At 38.1% G+C, this 20,437-nt stretch overlaps 1 protein-coding gene across 1 annotated transcript in view; it reads right to left on the bottom strand.

The window, feature by feature from the left end:
- Positions 1-16,422: 16,422 nt before the first annotated feature.
- FRK (fyn related Src family tyrosine kinase) overlaps positions 16,423-20,437 on the bottom strand; it is a 47,373-nt gene continuing 43,358 nt past the window's right edge. The window contains exons 7-8 of the mRNA XM_014879290.2: positions 19,168-19,333; positions 16,423-17,288 (exon numbers count right to left, since the gene is read on the bottom strand). Of these exons, the coding sequence (XP_014734776.1) occupies positions 16,930-17,288; positions 19,168-19,333 (525 nt within the window). The 3' untranslated portion in view covers positions 16,423-16,929. The remainder of the gene's footprint in view (positions 17,289-19,167; positions 19,334-20,437) is intronic.

Here is a 20,437-nt window from a genome sequence, read left to right as displayed (position 1 = left end):
GTCTTGAACTGATGAAAGGTGTTCACCGTGAGTGCAGCCAGAATCAGCCCCCCGTGCTTTGTCCTGCTGTGCTGTGCTCACAGGGAAGCTGGCAGCCCAGCTGTGTTTCAGAGCTGACCTCAGAATTCCTATCTGCTCTGGGGCCAGTTCACGGAATAGCAATAGGTGGCCAAACCTCAGCTCCTTTACACTGACCCAAAAGGGACCAAGAGATGAGAGGACCTAGGAAAGGTTTGAAACAAGTAAGGAAGAACTTACCTAACGCTGAAATCCAGGGTTTAAGCCCAGAGGTGACATGCAATTGTAAATGCAGCTGTAATATTGTGAATCCTAAGATTTTTGACTGTTTAGTACTAGTCCAACTGAAGTAGATTTTGATGCCAATAGTGTTTAGACATATGCAAATAAATGTTTATTGATGGAGTAATTAGAATTACTACAGCTGTAGAAAAGTAAAGAAAGTACTAAAGCCTTTTTGCAAGACATTAAAAGGTCACTAATTTTGTCTGTCTGGCATAATAAAAAGCAATGTCTGCATCTAAGGACTTCATCCCACTTTGCACTTTAATCTACCTCTAATAGCAAAATCCTAAAATAAACTGTTGATGAACCTTTATATCCTTGTGAAACTACATTAAAATGCCCCCAAGGTACTTCCAAGCCAAAGAGTTAAAGAGGTACGAACTTCACTACTTTGAGACCATTACTTGCCAAAATACTCACAGAGAGTGGGCATAATAATTTTAATTCCATGATGAATTGATAATGTGACAACTCACAAACATTGAATTCTCCTTTCAAAATAGATGACTGCCTAAAGATGTGATTAAGTCCAAAGGATATCTCAGTTTGTTCATAAATATTCATGGTTTAAAGTAAGGAGCAAAATATAAATACATGGTCAGCAACATATTTTCTAAATGTGTGCCCATTTCATTTAATTATTTGATTTTGTGTTGATTTTTTTTTTTTTAATGAAAAACAAATCATGGTAGAGAGTCAGTACATTTCACACTTTCTGACAAAAAAAATCACATCTTTCCCTTTTTGTGTTGCACAGTACTTCATCATTGATTTAGGTATTTTTCTGTTACAGTCTTTAAAAGTTGACAAAGGAGAGATATCGTGTTTAGGGAAAAGTGAAACACTTCAATCAGTTCTTTTTTGTTTTATTTAAAATTTCAACAGGTTTCCACTGCATGTTAATGTGGAATTTGTCATTGTTGCTGTATTTTCATGTTAAACTATCCAGGTTGGTTGGGCAATTTCTAAATCTTTAATAGTAGTTCTAATGGCATTACTTTTTACAAATTAGAAAAAAATCAATTGGAATGCCATCTTCAATTACATAATCCAAGGATTATTCATGGTTCTAAAACAATATAAGATTTGATAGTTCAGATAGGTTGGAGATAATTCATTTAACCAAAATATCAAACAGTCTTGGGATTCTAATAACATAAAAATGTGATTTTTAGGTGTCTAAACATTCACTTCATTGTTTTAATTTCTTTAGGGGAGTTGGAAAATCTCTTAGAGATTATCTGTGTGAATCAAGTTGTTTAAAGGAAAATGGCATTTTATTTCTACAGAGATTTTAAGATTTTCCAGTTGGCTTATAATTAAAATGAAAAGCAGAAGTGCTTTCTTTGTTCAGAGCAAATTTCAAAACCATTAGCATAAAAAGAAGTGAAGATGATTCTATTTCTAGTGAAATAAAGCATTTTAACATCTGAAGTGAATTTAATATTTCACAATATTGTTAAAAACCATATTGACTTTGGAAGAAAAAATATATTTATTTGGATACACATTTTAAAAGTCCTCTAATCAGATTGATAAAAAATTGGGAAAAATAGCAAAACTGGTGTCTTTTTTTCATATTAATATATATTTTTCAGACTTGTGTATGTGTGAAGAGGTTTTGAGTAGTTCTGAGGCCTTTCAGGAACAAACAGTATCTAAGGTCATCTTTTTACACTGGACAAACAGTGCTTTGCATAAACAGCCTTTTCAGTGGTGATAGCTTTTCCTAACAACCATTTGGATCAGAAGAAAGATTAGAATATGATAAAATAGGAAAAAAATATTATAAAAATCACACAAGTATGTTCTTCGGATTATACAAAAAACTCTCTTCAAAGTATGACACAGAGTAGTTAAAATATTTTAAATCCTATTGGTGTTACAGATTTGTAAAACCCTCAGCTGCAAGTGAAGGAGGGAAGAAGTCACTTGAGAGATTCTCAGCTTGAGAAACCTACTAAACTCTACAAGTTTAACTACAACCTGCTCAGCAAACTTGTGCCCACCAGCAATGAGAAAGTGTAATTTTCAAGGGCATCATGAAGGACAGAATACTGAAGAGCATGTTGAGGAATTCCAAAAACTTTAGAGAGACTAGAGATGATCAATCCTTTCTCTCCATGCATTTCTTCTCTGTATGCCAGGCACTTCACTTTGAATGCAAAAGAGTTTAGAGCTGGAACTTGTGGGTAGATACCAAGGGTTATAAACCTTGTACTTAGAAGAGTTTGCAATTAAACACTTCCTTTGCCTCCAAAACCTGGCCTTTCATTTTTTTTTCAGAAAAGTTCTAGTCTATAAAATGAAATTAGTTACAGTGCAAGTGTTTTGTTTTGGTGTTTTTTCAGGAGGATGTCTGTTTTCACAAAAAATAAATATTATAAAGAAAAATACACATAAAAGAAGTAAAAAGGCATGTATTTGGTCTGGATGACTATAAACAACTACATGTTTAAACCATATTCTAAATTATAGGTAGAAAGGTAAAAATATTAGGAAGTAAAGTGAGGGCTTAAAATTAAACATTGAGTTAAAAGGAGAAATAATTAAAGATTTATAGAAAATCAAAAAATGAAAATTATTTTTCTACTTCTATGTAGTTACCTATTGAACCCACTGAACACCAATCATTACACAAAGTGAAATTTCTTTAACAAATAGAAAACATTGTGAAAAATGTTATTCTTTCAGCAATTTGCTTGTAGGCTACAAAGTTTTAAAAGCCCTAAACTACACCAAGAAAACCCCGCAAAACCCCTCTTTGGCTAAAATAACCAAACCCAGGCATTAATATAACAGCTACCATAGTCTGGCCTCCCATCCCCAATGCTTTGGATATGGGGATTTGTTTCTCTGAACAGAGCTGAAAGCCTTTTCTACCCAGAACTAGAGGAGAAATTCTGCATATAGACAAATTTCAATACATTTTAAGATTAAAGGCGCCATGCTCTGTGCACATATCCTTGGATTTTCTTCTGTATTATTATTTGGAAACACTTTTTCTCCTCAGCATAGATAAAAAACTCTAGAAATTGAATGGTGTTTTTCAAGTACTCTGCAACATGCATATTCACTGCAGACATCACACCTCAGTTGTGATTCTCCATGGGATACCCTTTTCATTGTACTGGACTGCACAGTTTATGTCTATATTTTCTTTCTTCCTGCATTCTCTTGAGCTTGATGTTTTTCCTGGGCCACCAAAATCGAAACAAATGCCTGCTTTAGGTATCCATTAATTGATAAAGAATTCCATGTTTAAGCAGCAGCACATCTCCATTTGCCTTACATAAGGCTTTGCAATGACCTATCTGGTTCAGAATCTTATGGTAAGTCTCAGGCACAGAAGGCCACTGGGCTCAAGTAGAGATGGGAGTCTGCAATTTCGGCCCTGGCAGCTGGCACCACCTTACATGCTAAATTAAAATACTTTAGTGTTGCATCAAACAGGTCCAAGAGCAGAATCTGGTCCTGTAAAAACAATCATTTCGAGAGCTTGGAGATGACATCTGCAATTGTTTCCTCATCTTAAAGACAGAGAGACATTCTGCTTTCCCAGCACTTTGTGTTTTTATGAAAGCCGTCAGCATTAGATACATCAAACTGCATTCACTACAAGCACCCCTGGATAACTTGCTTATTTCCACAGCTTCCAGTCTGATTTGCTGGAGAAGCTCTGCCAGCCCAGCCTGTTAAATAGCAATCCCCGTGAGTCATAACACAGCAGCTCCAGATGGAAGACAGGGCAAACATCTCCCTCCAGAGTTATCACCAACTCAGTTCCCATCAATCAACCAGCAGCTGGGACTGAAGAAACATTCACTGCTTTGCCTGGCTTGCTCACGCCAAAGACTCAGCACGTTAGAGCTGTGCTTTCTCTCACATCCAGTCCTTGGGGGTGGAAAAGCCTGAAGACTCTCACAGATTTCCCATGTGGCTACTCAGCCTACCACCCTCAAGCATCGTGTCAAACTTAGGTGAGCAAAAGAGATTTTGTCTTAGCACTTTGATTTGGTGTTTTTAATTCAGGGAATGAAGCTTCCTGGTTTACAGGTGAGATCCTGTCAGTCTCGCCTCCATCCAAGAGACAGAGGAACACTACATTTATTATTCTAAAGGCACAGGAGCAAGTAATTGGCAAGCCAAAGGCACGTCTGGGTTAACATGTGGGAAGCATGCACACTGAGTAAATGTGACTGCTCACGCCCATCCTGCAGTTGGTAGAAGTAGCAGGAGTTGGCTGGTGAATGGCTGCAGTAATGGTGGGAATCCAGTTTTTGCTCTGTAGTAGAAGACGTGGCAGGAAGTGGCTGCTCCTTGAGCCAAGACAAAAATGGAGAGCGAGCAGTTGGAGCACTCCAGCAGCAGAGTTTTGGCACGAAGCTTCACACAAGTGCTGCCTCTTGCCAGGGTGACCTGCTGTGCAGTGCTCTCAGCCATCACCTGCGTGGGGGAAAGGCTGCAGAGGCTGATACCTTGGGGAATACCAAAATACCAAAAAACCTGCGTAGTGAAGAAACAAATGCATGGGTGAATAATATCTTCTGATCTGTTACAAGCACAAACACCAGAAAGTACTTCTCTGATCAGAATTACCTGGGCTGGCCTAGATTTCCTGTGAGTTAATAGCCTCTCATTCCCAAACAAGGATGTTTGCTTTTACAGGAGATAATGGGCCTGCCTAAGTGGGAACAGGGATCTGGTCTGCAGGTCTGACTGCTGTTTTCAGAAAGGACATTCAGTGCCCCAGATTTGCCCCTCCACGCGGCGAGCCAGCCTAAAAGTCTGAAGTCTCCTTTTGAGGTATTTAAAAAAAAATTAACCCAGTATTTTCTGACCATGTATTCAATAATAAGAGGGAACTAAAACAGATCTACACCACAAAATTTAGGGTCCGTTTTAGGGGCGTCTATTTAATAAAAATTTAATCAAAGACATAGTTCTGAATCTTACCTTTGGCTAGCTATGCAAAGGGGTTATTTTCCTCTGCTGCCTGGACAAAGTGGGCAGGATAACTTTGCATTATTTTAAATGTATTCATCTCTTAAAATTTTGACTCAAATAGTATTGGCATTGTGTATCTGAGGCAAAAAGGAATAGTGAGCAGATAAAAAGAAAATCATACACTGCAGGACAGAGAAGAGAAAAAAAGTCAGCCCAAGAGGGACAAAAACAGTAAAGAAAGAAATCAGCTGGGAAATGAAATCGTACTATATACAAATTATGTATGGAAAGAGAGAGAGAAGGAAATCTACTTCTGTAGGCTGGCCTTTTGTGAGTATCACTTTTATGCCTAGCTTCTGTATAGGTAGCACACTTTGCTTTTGCAGAAAACCTGCATTAGGAACAGAAAACTTGAATCACCTATAGGGAAAAAGAGAAAGGCCATAGGGCTAAATCATAGGAGTCAAAGATTTGAAATACTGAGCTAAAGGTACAAAGCCAAAAAATACAGTGACAAATTCATGAATTCTACATAGTTGCTCCATTCAACATAAGGTATTGTTCACTGTCTCTAGTCCTGGGAGATATTTTATTCACCTGGAAAATTGCCTTCAGCCTTTCCAAAATAGGATTTTAGTTCTAAGATATAGGGATGTCATTAAATATAGGGCATTTGACATTGCTGTAGGGCTTCCCAATTGAAAAAATGCTCTATCAGATAAGGGAATTCGGCACCATTGTATTGTAACTATCTACTGAAGCTTAAAAAAAAAAAATTACACCTTCTTTGCAACTCTTATGCTTTGGAGTCTCCAGGGAAATCAGGCAGATCACAACCAAGTCAAGATTCCAAATCGTCAATCAGAAGAAAAAGGAGTTTTCAACATTTTAAGCTGGGCAAGTGGATCACTACTCAGTTTTAGCCAAAGAAGAGAAATAGCAATGAAGCCCAGTTGGACTCTTTTTTTGATTTCTCATACTGGTACTCTCATACTGAACAGAGCTTTTTTAGCCTATTGAAAAGAATCTGTAAGATTTTCATATGTAATGTTCCACCTCCATCCTCCTTTTTCCCAAACTCATAATCACTGGGAAACTGTGGTGTGCAACTCAGTGATAAAGCAGACTTGTTTGTAGTTTAAAACAATGTGCCTGTTTCCTTAGAGCAGTGTTCTGCTCATTCTTAAGCTTTCTTCTCTCAACCCAATTCAAAAATGTCATGTTAATGTTTCATAGGCAGACTCCTTCTGGATTCTTCTTAGAAACAGCAGCATTTTTGAATAATTTATACCAGCCTGTTTCTGCTCTACTTTTTTCCTGCACTTCAGTAAGCTTCCCTGAAGGAGGGGGAGAAGGAATCAAGTAAGCAACTGCTAGCAAGAGTCTGCCTCTACATCCAGCATTTGTCTTCTATTATCCCCATCCCCCATCACATCAGGAAAGACAGGAAAGGAAATTCTTCTCTCAGAAATGTTAAAGGTTGAATTCAAGTTCAAGACTAGCAAGGCTTTCCGCAGCAACAAGGATCACAGCAGGTAAAGTCAAGTTGAGCAAATACTTGCATGTCAATAGCGTCTGTGGCATCATAACTGAAAGATGATTTGGTGAAATTTGGGGTTAGGAGGCAGTTTGACCATGCTGGGGTCTCCACACAGGGTTTTACATTGCCTCCCAAACTGTTCTATTACTTAAATTGTGTATGTCTTTGCTGGAGAAAATTTAAAAATAAAGCAAAGCAATATCAAACCACACACATACATAAGTCACAATCACACACTCCCCACCCCCCCGAAAAAAATAAAAATTAAATGTAGCCTGCAAAATCTGTGGGACTGATGGAGGGTCTGCTGAAACAAAGAGCAAGAGAAAAAGCAGAGGAGGCACCAGGGTGAGGGTCAGGCTGGAAAACCCCTACTCTGAAGGAATGAACTTCTTGGTCACATTTTCCACAAGTATGTAAACTAGAACTATACTGTTATTTTGTAGCTTCCTGTTCACTGCAGTAGAGACCAAGTGGATAATGTAAGCTGCTAGATGCTGTGAGATGTAGGTTTGCCCCAGCTCTGCCCTGTGCCAAAGAGCCTGAAGACAAAAGAGACTGTTCTATAACTACATATCTCATCACTGCACTCACTACAGAGACTGTGCTGAAGGCTTGCTGGTGTCATATAAACTTTGCAAAAGCCTTGTGTAAATTTTATCCCGGCACTACTCCTGCCCATGGACAAGGAAACAACACAAGGAAAGCCAGTCAAACTGCCAAAGGAATTTGTGCCTTTGAAAAAAACTTGATGACTTTCTTTGAAATAAACAAAGGACATTTAAATCCTACTGGATTCACATAGTGTCACAAGGAGACCCAGCCTTTTAGCCTCATTATTTTGGAAATATCCAAAGGAGGACTCCAGGTACTCAGCTGTCACGTTCTTGACTGCAGTGCTGGTCTTCAGACAGGAACATTTTATCCCCATAGGTATTCTCACTCTTTGCTTGTCTTCCTACTTTCGTCCACTTAAGGCAGACAAATTATTTTCAGTAGCTTCCACTGTAAATCACAAGTAAGTCTGTATTTTGTGCATTCCTCACCCATTAACTGAATCCAGTAACAGCATCTACAGTAACACAGATTAAAAACAGCATTCAGCTGAACACCTGCAGGATACTGAGCTCCAAGCAGCCTGTGATGGGTAAGAAACAATGCCATTTTGAGAGCTACCTCAAAATGCCATTTAGGAGACTCCTAAACTTTCATCTTCCACTTTTGAAACCAAAACACTGAACATGGATGACCAGGAGATAAAGCCTTCACCTAATCAGTTTCTCAAAAGTGCAGAGAATATATATCTTCATTGTAGTCATTGAAACTTATGCTAACCTAATTGATATAACATCACCAGATAATGCAGGCTAACAGGGAGGCCAAACCATCATAAAATTGCAGAGACTAACTTGGTGATACATTTTCTTAGCTTTTCAGTAAGGCTGGTAATAGCTTTTAGTTTCCTACAACGATTTGGTAATGGTACCAAATGTGATGTAAAGCTTTCTCTATTATATCCATAGAGAATGAAGTTACACCTTTGCCTGCAGCATGGAAATACCATAGAGAAAATTGTTATTTCTTAATTTCAAAAGGCCTCTTTGAAGTGCCAGAAGGTTTCTAAGCTGCTTTCATAGTCACAGAAATGTGCTCATGTAGAGAGTATGCAACTGTAAATTTTAATTTTAGAAGGACAGAAGTTTAATTTTGCTAATAAAATATGAAAGATAATAAAGTAAAGGGTCAGATGTTTGTAGCCTTAAGAAACGGCACCATTATGATTTAAATATCAGTCATAAGTCAACACCAGATCAATATCTGACACTTGCACTATATTTAAATTATATTGCTCTAAAGTACATTAAGAATTCACTGTTGGGAATACAATTATTCCAGAGATCAGGCTAAAGAAGGAGCAATATAATAAACAACTTATAATTGTAAGTATGTTTCCCGCAATGATGCTCCAAAACTCATCCTAAATAAATCTTTTGTAATATCTCATTATAACTCATAATTTAGTTATATGAAGAATTAAAGAAACAAAATATGGTTTTTCTCTAATACTCTGGATGTTTTATCTTTGCCCTTAAGAATAATTTCACATGATAACTGATGGCTGGAGCCACATTTCTTATATCAAGGGTGATTAAGAAAAACAAAATTATTTTAGAGTTTTGGGACTTAGAATGTGATATGCACTTATCAGACCTCCAGAAGCCACAAGTATATGAAACCTCTTATCACTGTATGAGGCAGGGATTAGCAAATACCCTTCCTTTATTAGCATGACAATTAATTAGAGGAAATCACAGCTACATTGCATGATCCTGAAATGGAGAGGGTAAGTGTTTTCAGGAGGCAGACATGCAGAGATACAACCATTTAACACTGCAGTGCCAGGATGGGGAGAGGTGTTGGATCACCCTGAAGCAGTTTCATTTTACCAGTGACCCTACCCAGGGATCTGTGGCACTACTGGGCTATACAGGAGTAAAGCTACAAGCTAGATGGGAAATGAGCTGGCCATGGGAGTGCTTCCAACTTATCTAATTTGGTCAGTTTGACACTAAAAAGTTTCATTTGCCAAACTAAACTAAAATTAGCTAGAAATTCTAGACAATAGTAATGGGTTTGCTTAGGACTTGCTTTTCCTGAGAGTGTGGAAAACAACCCAACAAACTTTAGAAACTTCCAAGTTTAAAGGGTAAAATAAAATATCCGTACAAACCTGAAAATTTAAATGGATAACTGATTCCAAACTCAATTCATTTGTTACTCTGAACTCTCTGCTTCTTTTTTATCTCTTATTTATTTTCTCTTGAGAAATTATGCTAACTTACATAGGTCATTATCTACTTCTGCTGATACAGAAAGCCATTGGCAGTAAGATTGGGTCTTCTGGTCCTGCAACATGAGGTCTTGTAAAATCTCTCAGAGATCACAGAAAAGCAGCTGAGCAGGGCAAACAGCACTTTCCAAAACAAAGCCTTCCCCTGCACAATTTCTGAGACAAGAACACAGAAATTCCTCCACATCAAAAGTCAGAATGATCCCAATCAGGAGCAGCTGTTTTCACATGCCATAGCCAGATGACAGCAGCTACTGAAGGGAGACAGCTGAAGCTAGTTGGGATATTCCTACACATATTCACAGTATGCAAACAAATACTTAGTGTTTGCCTTACAGGATTGTAATGTGGAAGTTTTCTTAAAGGTAATTGATAGTGGTGAAATTTCCTCTCAGTTTTGGTCTTCAGTGTGTGTGTCTGCCTTTTGAGGCAAACAACTTAAGAGCTAGACTCTCCTGTAGTCACAGTACAGATGAAAAAAGATCTTGCCAGCCTTCTCTCCCACCAGCCAAGTTTGCAGAGTAATGTTTTACTAACACCTTAGATAAAAGCCATACCCTGGACCACGGCCTTTTCCTACACCAAAAGTCTAGCCCATTTTCTAGTTCTAGTTGCACAGGAAAATGCTGGATCAATACTAAGACCCTGGTGTCAGGAATTTAGGGAACCATCACAATCTCTTGTACCCCACCATCGATGAATTTCTCTTTCCATCACACCTTTTCTAAAGAAACAGGCCTGCATTTCTCTTTCAGGGAAGGCTGTTGTGAAGTTTGTAAAGAAGCAGCTTTCATACCTCATCTCTTCCAAATTTCAGTACATTATTAATCTGACTGTAGTAATGTTATTCATTCATAGTTGAGGGTTCCCAAAGATTTGCCTTGAGTCATTTCTCATCAGCTCCAAAGGCAGTCTGTCAGCAGCAATAGGAATTTATGTTATTATTGTAATCCAATGTCTGTGTGCATGGCAGAAGGACAGCTAAATAAATCAGGGACGACTTCTGGATTTCTAACTTTTTACTGCATGTCTCTTTTTCCATAACTGATCTGATATCTGGCAGAGATGATGCTAGGGATTAGAGCCAGCTTGCTAAGGAGATAGCCAATGCTGATGGTAGGAGACAGTTATTATCAAAACGTTGTGGTAAGAGCATGGCTTCAGGTGACATTGCTGACTTTGGAGGACTGGTGCTAGGTTTGGGAGATGAGGTAAAAGGAAGGGTGAAAGGTACAGTTTTCCAACTTTTTATTTTGGTGCAAATTAATCCAGAGCTAAGGAATTCTAGAAGAATATGCAAGCTCAGTTTTCATTCTTCTGGCTTCTGAGAGGGCTGTGCAACTAAGATGCTGGTGATGACACAGAGCAGACAGGTATTTCTTATAAGAAGCTGCCTCAGAGAAAAAACAACCCACCAAACGCTTTGTGTTCTTGTTTGATAATTTTAAACATTAGGCAGAGTATTAAAGCACTTTGAAATATGAGTGGGTTTTGCTCTTTGCAAATGTAAATAAGCAGATCATAGCATAAAAACATCCAAGTAAATATTCTTTAGATATCAAGAACAGAAAAAAATAGTGAGAGAAAAAAATAATATTGAAAACCATTAAAATCATCATGACCAACACCAGAAACTTTAGAATGTTTAGATATTCCTTTAAGCAGAGAGATATTACTGTCCAGCTAGAGAGAGAAACAGGAAATAAAAGTGTTTTGATATTGCTGCACACATGTATTTGAACACTCTAGTATATTAAAATGCATAAGTCCAATCAGTATGCTCGGATAGTTATGTCAAAGTAATTAAAGAAAAAGAATGCAATGCAATATGCTTTCCTTTAATAGTGTAAATAGCGTAATCAGATTATTCAGAGCATTAGTTACACATTCAGTCGCAGCTTTCTGAAATGCTCAATTTCTTTGCTTTGAAATGTTCCCCATTGTCTTTCTAAAGACATGAACAAATGTGAAAGTATGAAAGTCCATTACTATTTCTCCTTTTTTTTTTTTTTTTAAGGTAGTTTTAGGCATAATCTTTAAGGCTCAATGCTTTCTTTTTTATTACTTTAGAAAAAGACCAGAAGAAACCTCTTTAACTCTCAGCATAACTAAAGAATCATTTTACCCCGTGGCAATTCTAATCTTCCTGTAATGATATTGGTAAATAAATGGGGGAAGGAGAAAGAAATCAAGATGTTGTATCTGTCTTCTCCATATATGCTTAATTTTGGAGAATTAATTTTGTTGAAAATAGTGATGGGATCCAAGGTACAAGTTCTATCACAGTTTTCAATTCTAGTGATGCTGAGATCCAGAAATTGGCTAAAATTAATTTCTGAGCTACTGAATGCTTCAAACACACATTTTAATTTTCTCTACACCAAACTAAGGCCAGACTGAATTCTTCAGCCCAATATAGCTGTGAAGATTAAAATGCCAAAGTACTTTTCAGTGATTTTCCCAGCTTGCTTATACATGCCATTGATTTCTTTTTTCTTTCACATTAGTCTTTCCTGAGGAGCCCGAGACTAAAAAAATAAATTACATGGACCTGCTAATAGTAAGCGTGGATAGAATTAAGTTATTTTTCATGGACCCCAGTTCAAGCATAGACAGTTCTTCTGAGCAAATTTCTGCAGCAGTGGCTGAGGCACACACTGGCCCAGATCTTGTTGGAACAGAATGAAAGCCACACGGCCTTCCATAAAAATATACCACTCACTCATATCCCTTCAAGCATAGTGGAGCAGCTCCTACATGCAGCATTTTTATTTGCTCCAAGATCCATACACTATAAGTAGCTGACCAGTCACAATGGCTGGGAGTCACTGAGTGGATGTGTTGCTACAGCAATTTTTAAAGTCATGAAACAGAAGCATGTGGGAGAGAGAGAGAGCACAAGGAGCAATCACTCGAATAAGTGATAAGCTCCATTTCTATGTGTTGATAATTTGTTGAGTCTGAACCACAAAAATAATGCACTCAACTGGTTCATTTCCTTGTTTGCTGTAAGTTACAAAAATACACAAAGAATATTTCTGCTTGGAGTCAAGTAATTTGGAGAGCAAGCATGGGATACAATGGACAGTAAAAGAAAGCAGCATGAGAGACAGAAGGTTGTTGCCTGTTACCCTATCATGTTTAATACCCCTGCATATGTTCTTGAGTGCAGACTAAGTGAGAAAAGTTCTCCAACAGAAGTAAAAAAATAAACACCAGGGACTCTCTAATACTTACTTCTCAATTGTGTTATTCCATAATTTTCTGGCAAACAGAGAGGTTAAGAAAAATAGAGGGTTTTTCTTTATGGCTGGACATTTTTAAGTTATCATTTGTAAAACCACATAAAATGATTTAGTTGTCAAAGAATAACTGAATTACATAAATAAAACATTACATAAAAGACATCTCAGTGCAATTTATGTGAAGTGAATCTCACAAGGACCAGTCTATTGTAGAAAATTCAACTTATCTCTTCCTGATCCTTTTATTCTATCTAAACATAGAAATTTATGTCAGTTCAAAAAAATCTATTACTGCTTCTCATAACTGAATCCATTATTTTCCCTCCATGATCCATCAGGTAAAAACAAGTGCAATAGACAGTTCTAGCAGAGCCTTGAACATAAAAGACCTCAAGAATAGAATGAGATCTGTTAAACCTATCTTGCTGTGCACTATAACTGGAAATGATAACCTTGAGGTTTAATTTAAAACAAGTCATAGAAAAGACTTCTGACTGTAATTGTTATCTGTCACATAAATAAAATTATTATAAAATGGAAATGTGCTTGAAAAGGTACAGTTTTGCTTGTTGCATTGCCTGTAAGCAAATTGAACTCTGTGAAGGTTTATCATTCTTTGCTGCTTTCTTCCTCCAGTCTTTCTTAATAATGGATCCTTTTGACTGCAAAAATATGGAAAGAAACAGCTGAAAGCAATTTTCCATATTACTTTTTATTTCCAGAGCTTTACTGGGTCTGTTGCATTTAGTGATTTTTATCTCCTTTGTTCCCCTGCTAGCCCAAGGAAAAACAAAAATCCAAAATTAGACCTCATGTTATAGTGGCAGCATTTCCCGTGTATGGCAGAAGTTTCCAAACAGGCAAAATGAGGGAGTGAGTGCAAGTACATGGATTTAAGCCAGAAAGAGGAAAAAATGGCTCTCAGATCAGCACCTATGGTTTCCAAACTTGGCCTCCACTGGATTGTTCACAGTGGCAAAAGGACTCTACCAGGCACCAGATTTGGAGCAATTAGAGCAAGAGGAAAATGAACAGCCTGCTTTCCTGTTTTTCCTTGTTTTTCAATTTGCTATGAAAAGAAAGTGCACTGGTCTCAGGATACATAGCAGAGAGGTGGAAATGGAGCTCAGGCTTGGAAGACAAAGATTCACCTCACCTTTTCACCTACAGTACATTTTAGAAAGGCCAGACACTCACAGGCTGCCTCAAAGATGATCACAAAATTAATTTACTTGTTGCAGTGCCTATAATGAGACACAGCAAAGTGAACCTACCTGCTGCTTTTCAGCCAGCACTGCAGTCTCCCACCCTGGGCCAGCTCCAACATGGGAGAGGCAGCTGGCAGACCCAAACTCCATTAAGCAGCCGTGGCTGTGCAAGCACGCAAAGAGAAAGCCGAGATGGAGTGGCAGGATGCAACAGCAGGGAAAGGTGCCTGCCTGAAGCAGCCCAGAGCACCAGGCTGCATCACCTGGAGGCTGTCACATCCAGGTGCCTGCACCTCACACAGCTCAGCAGGGCGCAGCTCACCTGCAACTTCTGCTCCTTTCAGCCTAAGGTGGCTCCTGAGGCCACACTTGGTAGAGGGAGCTTGAAAGATCTGATTGCAGTTTGCAGCATGTGGATTTTTACACACTCTCCTCAGAAGAGGGTCTCATCTCTGCCAGATTCCTTCACAGCAGCCAACATGGAGAACCCTGACAAGGGTTCATTTCAGAGGAGAAATGAAGTTTTGGGGCACTGATTCATCATCTCAAGGAGCTTCTCTCTCCTTTGACTACAGAAGAAATTAAGAAGACGAAGAAGTCAATTTAGACTTTTCTACTCCATAAATGTTGATTTAGGAATATATTCATTGTGCAGGTGGGATTTCTTCAGAATTACTGGTGTCACTTCAATGGAGTTCTGCAATATTCTGTTGACTTCCACCCAAGAGCAGAGGCCAGCAGAGAGCAGCTTAGACCAGTTGATGTAATTTGGAATTATGAAAATTTTCCTGTTTCCCTGATATCAATTCTTTTTTTTTTTTTTCTTGGCAGCTTGTCTCCTGTGAAATGCACACATCTATGCTGATGTTTTATGAGCAGTTTTGGAGTTGTTGTTTTTTTTGATTGGGAAAACTCAACTTTTATTTGCAACATTCTTAATGTAATAAGTCTGAAAAATCATGTTAGAAATACTGCTTTAACAGGAAGATCACAGGTTTGATGCAGAGCTCTTTCCACATAGCTGCATTCTTATTACTGTTACCCACTATTCCTATTATTGTAAACCCACTCTGAGGGATTTGTTAACTTCACACTGTAACAGTGTAAAACACAGCTCCTAGCCAGACAAGAGATGCATGGATTGGTGGAAGTTTGATAATCATAAATAACATCTTGTTGAAGCCACAAGCCAGAAGCTAGCACAAGTCTCAAAACAAGCATGGATGCAGGACAGCAGGACAGCAGGAGACTTTGCCTGGGAATCTCCCAGGTCCGTCCATGCCAGTTCTTATCAGATGGGTTTGGCAAAGCCATTTAACCTCTTGTTTCAGAGTGGATGATTACTTTCCAAAATCACATGGATGCTATGACAGCTAATTAATTATAGCTGTATTATGCTTTACAAATTTAATTAGTATAAAGAGGGTTAGTAGAGAGAAACACTGCACAGAAAATTAAGTTGAACATAGAAACAGTGCTGGAAAGCCACTGTAGTGAGATAGAAAGAGAAGAAAAATGATAAATAAGGAAAGGCTTTCGAATAATGAGTGCTTAAGAAGTGTCTACGAAAGAAACAAGCAGTGTGCTTCCTTCCAAAGGCAGAGGAGGGGGAAAGGAAATTAAAAATTAGAAGCAAGGCAAGCAAACAAGATTAATAGATTTTAAATATAAAGTGAAGACAATCATATGGAAAAGATGTAATAAAAGCCATCCAGATCCAGTAATGGATCTTTCTGATATTAGAGGAAAGTGGTAGGACACTTGTATTGACCTCACACTACTAACACAGCACAGCTCTTAATTCCTGAATTATGTTGTTAAATAATTAATTGATTAATCATAAGTAAATAATTAAAATTTGCTTCTGTGAGCCTCACAACTGAAAATATAAAACTGTCAGATCAAAATCTATGATACCAGATTTTTGCAGAACTGCTATTGTCCTTAGGGAAAAGGCAAAAAAAATTTAACATCTACAGCTATATAGACTGCTACAAGAAGCACCTGGGCTCCATTTCTCCATGGAACAAAATAAAATGGATCTTAATCTCCTGTATTAAAGCTGAATTTGAAGAAGGTAGAAGAAAGGAGTGCTAGTTACACTGGAAAATACCTAGTCCTGCCCTGTTGAAGAGGGTTCGTGATTTGGGGAAGGATTGAAAAGGTTTTCACTCTAAAGCAGTGAGACAGTCTTGAGTTCATGTTAAAATATACTTTCCTCCAATATCCCTAAAATTAAGAACCATAAAATAAACCCTCACAGTTCAATGGAAAATAACTCAATGGACAATAACTCATAGATATTTAACAATATTAAGAACAAATAGCTTCAGGAATCTAATAGTAATTTTGTTTATTCTTGTAAAAGAAGTACAGTAGACAAAATATAAAAATATCAGCCTGTGCATCCACAAAACAAAAATAATTATTTTTCTCCCATGAATATCTGTTTATTTTCACATATAGCAAAAGCACATGTACTTCAATTCTAAGCAAGGCAATTAATTTGGATTCTGCCAAATCAGAGCCATTACAGTCACAGGATTTTTTTTATTATTTTTACAATGAAAGGACTCTGGGAGCACAGATCCTGCTGTGTAGAGCCATCACATTCCTTCACCAGAACAAACTGACAGGAAGGAAAAATCTAACAGTAAGTAATTATTCCAATAAAGAAATGACGAAACACTACAATAGTTACTTAGCTACATCATTTCATTTGTTTGTTCTTTCAACATGTCATTTTAAAATAAATAGAAGACTATTTTTTTGAAACATCCATCCTCCAGATTCCTGATGCTTTATCTTGCAAAGCACTTGCCAGCAGCAAAAAATTTAAGAGTTTTTGAGGATCGCAGGAGGGGATGAAGTGTACCAGGATTCTTCAGCATCCAAAGTGACCCCCACAGCTGGGGTTAGGCTAACTCCAAAGTCTCCATTAGCCATGTTGGCTAGGACATGTCCTTTAGGAGCATCCTGAGGGTTCATATTCCATTGCCAGGGCTGAGGCAAAGAAATAGAGATTGATGTCAGAGTCTCCAGCTGCTCTCTGAGGGCCTCAAAGGTGGGTCGTGCATCAGCCTCTGTGCTCCAGCACTGCAGCATCATCTGGTAGAGTGGCTCTGGACACCGCTCCGGCTGAGGAAGCCTGTACCCATTGTCCAGCAGCTGGATCACCTGGTATCCTGGCATTCCTGCAAGCCAAAATGTGTTCATCAGGCTACTCAGAGTCTGTTTACAGGTGCCATGTGTTCCTCTCTCTTCAGCACAGAATCATCATAGAATGGTTTGGGTTAGAAACGACCTTCAAGATCACTGAATTCAAAACCCCTGCTATGAGAAGGGACATCTCCCACTAGACCTGGTTGCTCAAAGCCCCTTCCAGCCTGCCCTTGAACAATTCCAGAGACAGGGCCTCATCTCTTACTGTTTACCAGCAATTAAAAACCACCTCCAACATTTCCCAACTATCTCATCCTGACTGTGCCAGCTGCAAGGCATCACAAATAGTTTTTTCTGGGTGTGAGGCTTTTCCCGCACCAAAAGTTTGTCAAAACCTTTCTGACATCTATTTAGCTTAAATAGTTCCTAAGCACCTCTAGTCTCATTGGCTACAAAATCTCCTAAGAAAATCTGACCTGCTGCTGAATTTTCCTCATATTTAGAAACTTTTTCCTATAGTCAACCCTAGTTTTCCTCAAAGGCAGCTGGGCAATGGTATTCTCCTTGCTCCATCACTGCCAGTCATGGAGAAAAAATCATTCCCCTATCTTTGCTATACATTTATATATTAAGGCTATTGTCCTGTACTCTTCCAACTTTTTACTCTTTAAATTAAACCTTGAATTGTGTTAACTTCTTTTCCCTAGATCTCTGAATGGTGTTTCCTCTACACATTAACCACTGCCACTACAAATCAACATAACCTCTTCTAACTGAGAACAAATTCCTGAAAGTAATGCCAAGTAAGCAAATAGCCATGGCAAAATGGCATTTTCTACTTTCCAGATACAGATAAACTATGCTTTTGCAAAGGGGCAATACTGAATGGATTTTCAGACAATATCCAGAGCCACGGTGTTACTTATTTTTATACTAAAATGATTTATTTATGTGTGTGTGTCTCCATATGCACACACCTATAGTTTATGTAAGACTTCAGGACATTTTCCTTTTTCTTTTTTTTCCTTCAGAACAATGTCACAGGTGGTGAGGATGGGAATCAAAAAAACAAAATCAATTTTTCCTTTTACAGAAAATATCAGTTTGGGACCCTGTGAAATGTAGTTTATGGCAAACGCACCACCCCTCAGGGCTGTACAGATACAACATAACTTTTTTTTTGCTTTAGTCCTTCCCTTGTGTTCTACTCACCAGCACAAAATGAGTCACAGTCAATCACCTCACTGATATCTTGTGTTATTGGAGCCACAGTTCCTTGAGCATTTCTCACAGTGCTAGAAATAGTGGCTGCTGTCAGACTACTATATCTACTTTTGAGGTTGGTGACATTTTATTTTTTTAATTATTTCATTATTGTGATCCTTTCCTTTATGAAGACTTTTCACTGCAACAATCAAATACGAGGGAAGGGAGTAAAAACACCCTGATTTATTTTTCAGACACCTTCTTCCTGAAGTGCTTGTGCAGCACTTCACACATAATCTTTTCTTCCATGAGATATACTAAAATTTTTTTTTAAAAGGACAGGTTGGGGAATAAAAAACCCTTTCCTTTATTTATTCCCTTTTTTCACATTCCAAGAATTGGCATCTTTGATCTGATGATGGAGGAAAATAGCCAGCTGGCTTAGGTGCCTGGACACGCAGGTTGACTCCAGCAAGAGGAAGCTTGAATGTGTGCTAACCACAGCCTTTGCAAAGCTGCCAGGGGGCCTGGGGAAGCCAAAAGGTCTGACCTACTAAATTAACCTCATCTGAACAATCTTCTTCCTTTCTTTAAAGTTTTAACCCTTTAACATGCCTGTAGTACAGGCATTCAACCGTCTTTTTTTGTGTTGTTCTGAAATCAAGAAAAAAGTTAAGACATCATTTTTTAGGCATAAGTACTTACCATGATAAGGCATCTGCCCATAGGTGATTATTTCAAACAGAAGAATCCCAAATGACCAGACATCTGATTTGATGCTGAATCTGTTGTAGCGAATTGCTTCTGGGGCTGTCCATTTCACTGGGAGTTTTGTTTCAGCCCTAGATTCATATACTTCTTCATTTTCTACCTATCATGGGTAAAACAAAGCAAGCCTAGTTTCAGATCTGCTTCAGCAAAGCACTTAAGCATCGACTAAGCTTAGCATGTGCTTAATCTTATAATCTTTTAACCAAATGCTTGTTTTTCATGTAAGTACCCATTTTCTGAAGTCTATCTATCACTGGATTCAGCTTTGCATTTGAAAAATGCAGAGGCTTCACCAGAGGCTTTTCTAAAGCATTTACCATTTCAAGCAAGCACGCAGCATTGGAGTGGCTCCTGATTAATTACGACTTGCTACTGTGAATTCTGGACCTGGCATAAAAAATTCCAAAAGTCTGTCAGGAGTGGCAGTGTAAGCATCCTGCTGACACTAGAGACCAAATGTCTCCACGTCTGGTCTACAGTAAAGAGAGAAGGCAAGAGCAAGAGCTAATGAATTTTGGAACCTTTCTTCTGTGATTTATTGTGGTGTTGGAGGGCCGTTGACTGATAACAGTCGCTTAAGCAGGTTTTTGGGGAAGAAAGAATAAACTCTGACTGATTCAAATTAACATATTAGTTTCCAGTGAGCTAATTAATGTAAAGTGTAGGTGAAAGACACAAAAAGCCTGTTCAGTTGCAAATTTGTAGAATCATGTCCTTAAAGGTTTATCACACAGACATCTAAATTTTGTGAACACTTCTTCTTTCTTTAATTCCTTCATGTAATGTAGTGTACACAAGTCACACCCAAGCCTTGGTCACGTTTTTTACGTGCAAATCCAGACATACATGTACCAGATTTTGCTTTTTTGAGTGTTTAAATACAGAATGTATGTTTCCCAGCTGAAATGCTCAATAGTTTTGAAAATACTTGTTGTTATTGATTTGTATCTCTATACTTTTACAGTTATGGCATCTTGACCATCTTTAGAAACAAGAAACTATTACACTAAATAACACATGTTAAAATACAGATTTCATTTCTCACACTTAATGCTTCGTAAATGACCATGTTAGTGTTGGCTTAGGAGACAAAATATTCCTAAGAAAGTCTGCCCATACAACTCTATGACTGAGTATTTAAGTTCAGTTTTAACAAAATGTCAACAGCTGTAAATTATTAGCTTTTCTAGTGAGGACAGAAGAG

The sequence above is a fragment of the Sturnus vulgaris genome, chromosome 3 (assembly GCF_052056855.1).
Source record: "Sturnus vulgaris isolate bStuVul1 chromosome 3, bStuVul1.hap1, whole genome shotgun sequence".
Lineage (NCBI taxonomy): Eukaryota > Metazoa > Chordata > Aves > Passeriformes > Sturnidae > Sturnus > Sturnus vulgaris.
Note: the sequence above shows the minus strand (reverse complement) of the source record. Positions and strands in the feature narration are given on the sequence as shown.